The sequence below is a fragment of the Nematolebias whitei genome, chromosome 17, assembly GCF_014905685.2.
Source record: "Nematolebias whitei isolate Nwh7 chromosome 17, NemWhi1, whole genome shotgun sequence".
In the NCBI taxonomy this organism is placed as follows: Eukaryota; Metazoa; Chordata; class Actinopteri; order Cyprinodontiformes; family Rivulidae; genus Nematolebias; species Nematolebias whitei.
This window is the reverse complement of record NC_056514.1, coordinates 10761063-10768082: the sequence shown is the minus strand read 5'-3', so window position 1 is coordinate 10768082 and position 7020 is coordinate 10761063. Positions and strand designations below refer to the sequence as shown.

At 39.5% G+C, this 7020-nt stretch overlaps 1 protein-coding gene across 1 annotated transcript in view; it reads left to right on the top strand.

The window, feature by feature from the left end:
• Positions 1-6350, top strand: part of vstm4b (V-set and transmembrane domain containing 4b) — a 21507-nt gene extending 15157 nt beyond the window's left edge. Inside the window, exons 3-8 of the mRNA XM_037691584.1 lie at positions 2771-2824; positions 3011-3118; positions 4519-4552; positions 4665-4789; positions 5704-5768; positions 6225-6350. Of these exons, the coding sequence (XP_037547512.1) occupies positions 2771-2824; positions 3011-3118; positions 4519-4552; positions 4665-4789; positions 5704-5768; positions 6225-6350 (512 nt within the window). The remainder of the gene's footprint in view (positions 1-2770; positions 2825-3010; positions 3119-4518; positions 4553-4664; positions 4790-5703; positions 5769-6224) is intronic.
• The last annotated feature ends 670 nt before the right edge of the window (positions 6351-7020 follow it).

Below are 7020 nucleotides of genomic sequence, written 5' to 3'. Positions count from 1 at the left end.
TATATATATGCTCCATCCATCTGCTTGGAGGCATCCATTTTGTAACCCACGCCCGGTGCATATCACGTGACATGTGACGGGATTACGTAACAGTGGCATAATGATGTCACCACGAATACTCGACATGAAATTTAAAACGTTGATATGTGTAGATTACTCAAGTAGTCTGTTAAAGCCCTAATATATATATATATATATATATATATATATATATATATATATATATATATATATATACAGTGTTTCCACTACCATTATACAAGCGGGGTTCCCCGCCTCCACCCCGTCAACCGAATTGAGCACCCCGCCTTTCTTACATCAGTCTTTTAAATGTTTGGATTCTTGGTTGATTTGCACTAGCCTGTGTTAAAAAAGCTATATACTTTGTATATATGTATACATACATCCACACATACCCTCTGGATCCCTCAAGTCATGTGATCAGCTGCTCCTAAGTGTGCAGCTTTTGCTGCTTCAGCCCCTAAACTGTGGAACGACCTTCAGTGAACATCAGACTCTTCCCTGTCTGTTTTAAATCCCATCTCTGTGCTGTTGACTTTTAACTATTTGCTAAATTTATTTTTACTGATTGTATGTCTGTTAAATTATGTGTACAGCACTTTGGTTTTGTAGATGTTTAAAGTGCTCTATAAATAAAACTGGTATGGAACATATTGTATGAATAGCTTTAATAGCACAAAGTAGGCAGAAGTAGTTAATATGTGCATGTGCACATGCCCCCATGTGTATGACTAGGGTTTCTCTGGATACTGAATTTTTCTCCCACAGAACAAAAATGTGCATGTTATTGTATTTGATAACTTTAAATTGTTACCAGGTGTGTGTTCTGAAAAGAAAAGCTCAATAAAAAGACTGTTTAAAAAGCATACATTCCCAGTTCAAATCCAGTCCAGACAAACACTAATCTGAAAACTACAAACATTCACTGTTCACATCCCTTAGTTTACATCGGCATACACTTGTTGTGTCACATCCGTTTTATCTTCTCTTCATTGGCTGCCTGTTGAATTTAAAATTCATTTAAAAATTTTAGTCTTAACTTTTAGAGCTTTAAATGGACAGACCCCCCAATACATCACTGAGATGTTGACTCCTTATTCTTCAGCCTGCACCCTTCGGTCTTCAGCGTTGAACCTCTTAAATGTCCCTAAGACCCAGTTTAAAACTCAAGGTGACCTGTCCTTTCAGACCGTAGCCCCCGTCTGTGGAATGCCCTGCCCCTGTCTCTACGCGTGACCGTCTCTGTTGACTCCTTTAAAAAGCAGCTTAAGATACTTTGATTCAGACAAGCTTTTAGCTAAATGTTTTATTTACTGTTTTTAAATCCATCCATTATCCATTATCTTTACCCGTTTATTCCATTTTGGGTCACGGGGGGTCGCTGGTGCCCATGTCCAGCAATCACTGTGCGAGGGGCGGGGTACACCCTGGACGGGTCGCAAGTCCATCACAGGGCCACATAGAGACAAACGAGACAAACAACCATTCACTCTCTCACTCACACCTAAGGACAATTTAGAGTTACCAATCAGTCTAACACGCATGTTTTTGGACTGTGGGAGGAAACCGGAGCACCCGGAGAAAACCCACGCATGCACGGAGAGAACATGCAAACTCCACCCAGAAAGGCCCCCGGACCGGGGTTTGAACCAGGGACCTGCTCGCTGAGAGGCAGCAGCTCTACCAGTTGCGCCACCGTGCTGCCCCCTGTTTTTAAATCAACTGTTCTTATTTTTGTTTTATTTTAAGCCTGTATTCTGTATTTCTGTAAAGCACTTTGTGATTTTATCCATGAAAAGTACTATAAAAATAAAGTTTACATACGTACTTATATAAATAAACTGAATTGAATTGGGGCAGCACGGTGGTTCAGTTGGTAGAGCTGCTGCCTCTCAGCGAGCAAGTCGCCCCGGTTCAAATCCCAGTCTGGGGAACTTTCTGGGTGGAGTTTGCATGTTCTCTCCGTGCATGTGTAGGTTTTCTCCAGGTACTCTGATTTCCTCCCACAGACCAAAAACATGCATGTTAGACTGATTGGTAACTCTAAATTGTCCCTAGGTGAGAGTGGTTGTTTGTCTCTGTGTCCCTGTGATGGACTGGAGACCTGTCCAGGGTGTCCCCCGCCTCTCGCACAGTGATTGCTAGACATGGACACCAGTGACCCCTGTGACCCAAAAATGAAGAAGCAGGTAAAGATGATGGATGGATGGATGAATGGAATTTCCTTCTGTAAAACCAACTTTTTGATGTTTCTGCGCCTGTTAACTTGGGACGTCTCCTAAACGGTAAACAGTTGTAGATCCAATGATTAATTTCTGCAAGTTTCAATAAAACTTTCCAGTGATTTATGAGATATTTTGTTAACAGACAGACACACAAACATGAAAAAAAACATATTTGTGTTTTGACGATGCACAGTAACAGAACAGAACAGATCCATGTAGGACAATAGTGTGAATATTAAACTTCCACAGGATCTTCAGGTTTTACCCTGGTCAGACACTGAACATTTTCTAACAAACGTGCACAAGTTTCCTATTGTTTGTATGACTCACACTGAGATCAAGATGCTTTTGAGTTGAAATATTTCTTGATTTCCTCCAACAGAGACTGAGCGGTGTGGTTGTTAAATCAGAGACAGTCAGCTGGGAGGAGACCAGTCCCATGTCTTCCTCCACTTTATTTAAACTGCAGCCAGCGTGTAAACAAGGCGATGACTACATTTCTCTTCTTCTGTTGTTCTCTACAGTGCATACTCTACTGACCACCAAGGCCAAAGAAAACCTCTGGAGTTTGTTTGAAGGTAACAGTATTTTTAGCCTGGTTTTGTGTGTGCACAGTTGTGGTGAACTCATAAGCAAAAATAGCACGACCAAAAGATACGCTGTTTAAACCAATTCACGTGTATATTTTTCTCCTGTAATATTTTGTACAAATGGAAGAAGTAACAAGCATGGGTTTGTTGTGTTGTGAACCAATCTTATTCCAGATGTGTACCTGTGTGCAGTGCTGATCTGCTCAGTGGGGTTACTGTGCATGTGCATGTTCACTGTGACGATGACCTGCCAGTTCATACAGAGGAAGCAGAGGCTAAAAGGTCAGCAGCAACTCTCACATCAGTGGGAAGATTATGTTCTGACTCAGAAAATGCTTTTTGACAAAACCCAGTAGGAGTGCTAAAAGCTGAATGACTGAAGAAGCTGAACCTGAGTTGTTAAAACTAAAACATGCTAAACAGAAGCTAAAACAATCAGAACAGAGGCTAATGAGCAATACAAGCTAGAAAGAAAAGTAGTAGCTAAAATTAGCTAAATAAATGCTAAACCTAAAATCAACTAAACAATAGATAAATATGTCAAAACCACAGTGGCCCTAAGGTGTAAATGAACAACATTTGAAAAAACAAAAATTATATAATTTTTGAGTGATTCTGTTTTTTCAAATGTGATTCCGGCCACTTCCACTTTGGCTTAATGTAATTCTGTTTTTTTGAAATGTTCATTTACATCTCAGGGCCACCATACAAAACCATAACTAAAAAAGAGCAGATTAGTAGCCAAAAGCTAAAAGATGCAGAAGGTAGTTCATCCATCCATCATCTTTACCCGCTTCTTCCTTTTCGGGTTGCGGGGGTCACTGGTGTCCATGTCCAGCAGTCACTGTGTGAGAGGTGGTAGATGCTCTGGACATGTCTCCAGTCCATCACAGGGACACATAGAGACAAACGAGACAACCATTCACTCTCTCACTCACACCTAGAGACAATTTAGAGTTACCAATCAGCCTAACATGCATGTTTTTGGTCTGTGGGAGGAAACTGGAGTACCCAGAGAAAACCCACGCATGCACAGAGAGAACATGCAAACTCCACCCAGAAAGGTCTACCAGACAGGACTTGAACAAGCGACCTTCTCGCTGAGAAACGGCAGCTCTACCAACTGAGTCACCGTGTCTCCAGCTGAAGGTGGTTAAAAAAATAATAAAAAAGAAGAAAAAACAAAAGCAAAAAGTAGCAAAACAGTAGCTGAAAGCTAAATGTGTAAAAACTTTAACTAAAAGTGAAACATGGCAAAACAGTCTCTGTAAGCTAAAAGAAACACACACACACACACACAAGACAAAATATAGAGCACATGAGCTGAAGCAGATTCAAAATACAACAATGATTTTAAAGGAACTGAAGGGATATCTGTGTATTCTATGGGAAACTTATTTTAAGATAAAATTAAATATTTTCAAAGTTTGAAACATCATCACACTATTCCTACTTAAACTGAAGATTTGAATAAATAATGGTTAAGAGGACTAAATTCTGTATGTAGTAGTTCGTATGCAATTAATGTACAGACGAAACAGAAACAAGAACATTTTGAGTGAAATCTGACTCGGCATTGATGACTCAGCATTGATGACTCAGCATTCACTCAATCACAATGATATCCCAATCCTGTCCCATTTTTACCAGTACTTAAACTCATATGTGTAATATGTTTGCAGAGAAATACCACTTAGTGAAGAGCCCTCAGGACAGGTATGGTTTGAGGTCAAAACAACTTCCAATCAACAAATACTGTGTTTTTACATATAATTATAGACAAAATATAACATTAAACATGTACTTCCGTAATGTGTTTTATTTCCAGTTCAAGAGAGACAGTTACCAGTATGATCAGTGTCTCTCCAGTAGTTCCTAAGAAGGAGAGGAAATACAGGAAGAGAAGGAACAAAAACCACCAGGAGAACAAACCACCAGAGATACCAGCTAAAGGTGAACAACGGTCATTTCTGCCTTTAATGATCAGACAATACAGAGTTTATGGCCATCGTGGATATTCAAACATTACAAGCTCATATTAGAAATAAACAGATCTCAGACATTTAACATTTCCCACAGGAGACTTTTTTTTTTCTATTGTACTTTGTTTTCCTCATAAAGTCAAAACGGAGTAATTAGCCAGCCAAAGTGCCCTGAACAGTTTGAGCTGACTCAACTTGTACTTTCAGAGGAACGCCAAAGGACGGAATCAAATTTCCATTTGACTTTACTCGAGCAACAAAAAATATTCTGATTTTGTGCATGAATGTTTACATTGTACACTTATTGTGGTACATAATATGACAGCAGTACACAATATACACCAATATGTGCTAAGTACTAACCAGGTATCCGCACCCTAGGTACTTGCATACTTATCTTGGATGTATGTACAGGTACTTACCTGGTACTTACTTAATATGTACTGGTTATGTATCTGGTACTTACTGAGTGCATAGCAGATGTGTTCCTGGTACTGACTGAATAAGTAAGTACCAGGCATGTACCCAATACATACTGTGTATGTTCCCATTAAATACCAGATACATAGCAGGGAAGTATTCACAGTGTCACAAGTACATACCAAGTAAGTACCACATATATACCCTGTGTATATACAAGGTATGCAACAGATAAGAATCAAGAATGTTCCAGGGAATTACCAGATATGTACCACGGAAGTTCAAACTTAACCAGTAAGCACAAGGTAAAATACAAATTTTGTACTATTTTTTTACACAATAAATACCAAGTAAGTAACCAATATATATCATGCACTAGATAAGTACCAAGTATGTGCTCGATTGTTTTATGCATTGCTACCATGGATCTTTGCAAAGTCACTCACTTTTGTTTCATTCATGCAGTTCCCATTGGAGACAAAACAAACAAACACAAACTTTTAAAACCTCAATCACGGAAAGTTGTACTGGTGAGTTCATTTGTTTCTTTGTTGTTCTTTATACCTTTCAGTTAATCTTCTTAACTGCTATATAATTTACAAAAGAAATATATTCATTTGTGAAGTACATTGTTTTACATATATATTTTGAGATAATTTATTTTTACCATCACTGCAGCCAATGAAAAGTAACTCACATTAGAGTGAATAAAGGCTGAAAGATACACGCCAAAAAGGATTTTGAAAAACGTGACAACATTTTATTGAGAATGTTTCCAGAGGTTTCAGAGCTGAAGACTCAATAAGAGCACACAGCTTGTAAACATTTACCAAACCTGGTCATTTTTAACAATAACTCTACATTACCTTGAGCCCTGTAATTTGCTTTATTAGTTTTTCATAAACTTTTATCTCCAGCTTCCCTCCTCACCACAACTCCCTCCTCACCATCATGAATTTTGTTTTTCTCCCTCCCCACAACTTTAGCCAAGGATAGTGGAGGAGAGCCTGATGTATGCAGAGCTGGATCTGATGAAGCCACTTCCAGAGACAAAGGCGTCACGTAATTGGACTGTGTATGCTCAGATACAGTTTGTCGAACAGCAACTATGAAAAAGACAACACTTAAAACAGTGCCTTATGCAAAAAAAAAAAAAAAAGTACATTGTCTATTTCTTGTTTCTGTTGTGTTGTATGTATTCAAACATTAAAATGGTCTGTGTAATTAAAAAAAATTATTACAAGCCTGTAAGTGGCATTTTTAAGAAACCAACATATAGCATGACTTTTTTAGACTAATTTTTGTAGGTTTTCCATCCATCTATCCATTATCTTTACCTGCTTCTTCCTTTTTGAGTTGCGGGGTTCACAATGATCGCTCGACTGACTGATTGTTGCTTGCGACCTGACTTGTCTTGAAGTCAGGTGGTGGGGGCAGACGCTTGAGGCCCAGACATCTCTTTCCACAGCCTCCTCTTCTGGGAGGACTTAAAGGCATTCCCAGGACAATTGAGAGACATGAGCTCTCCAGCGTGTCCTGGGTCTTCCCTGCGTCTCCTCCCTGTCAGACATGCCCAAAGCACCTTCTTAAGGAGGTGCCCAGGGAGCATCCCTACCAGATGCTTGAACCACCTCAACTAGCTCCTCTCTATGTGGAGGAGCAGCGTCTCTACTCCGAGTCTCTCCCTGCTAACTAAACTTCTCAACCTATCTCTAAGGGAGAGCCCAGCTACCCTGCAGAGGCAACTCATTTCAACTGCCTGTATCCATGATCTTGTTCCTT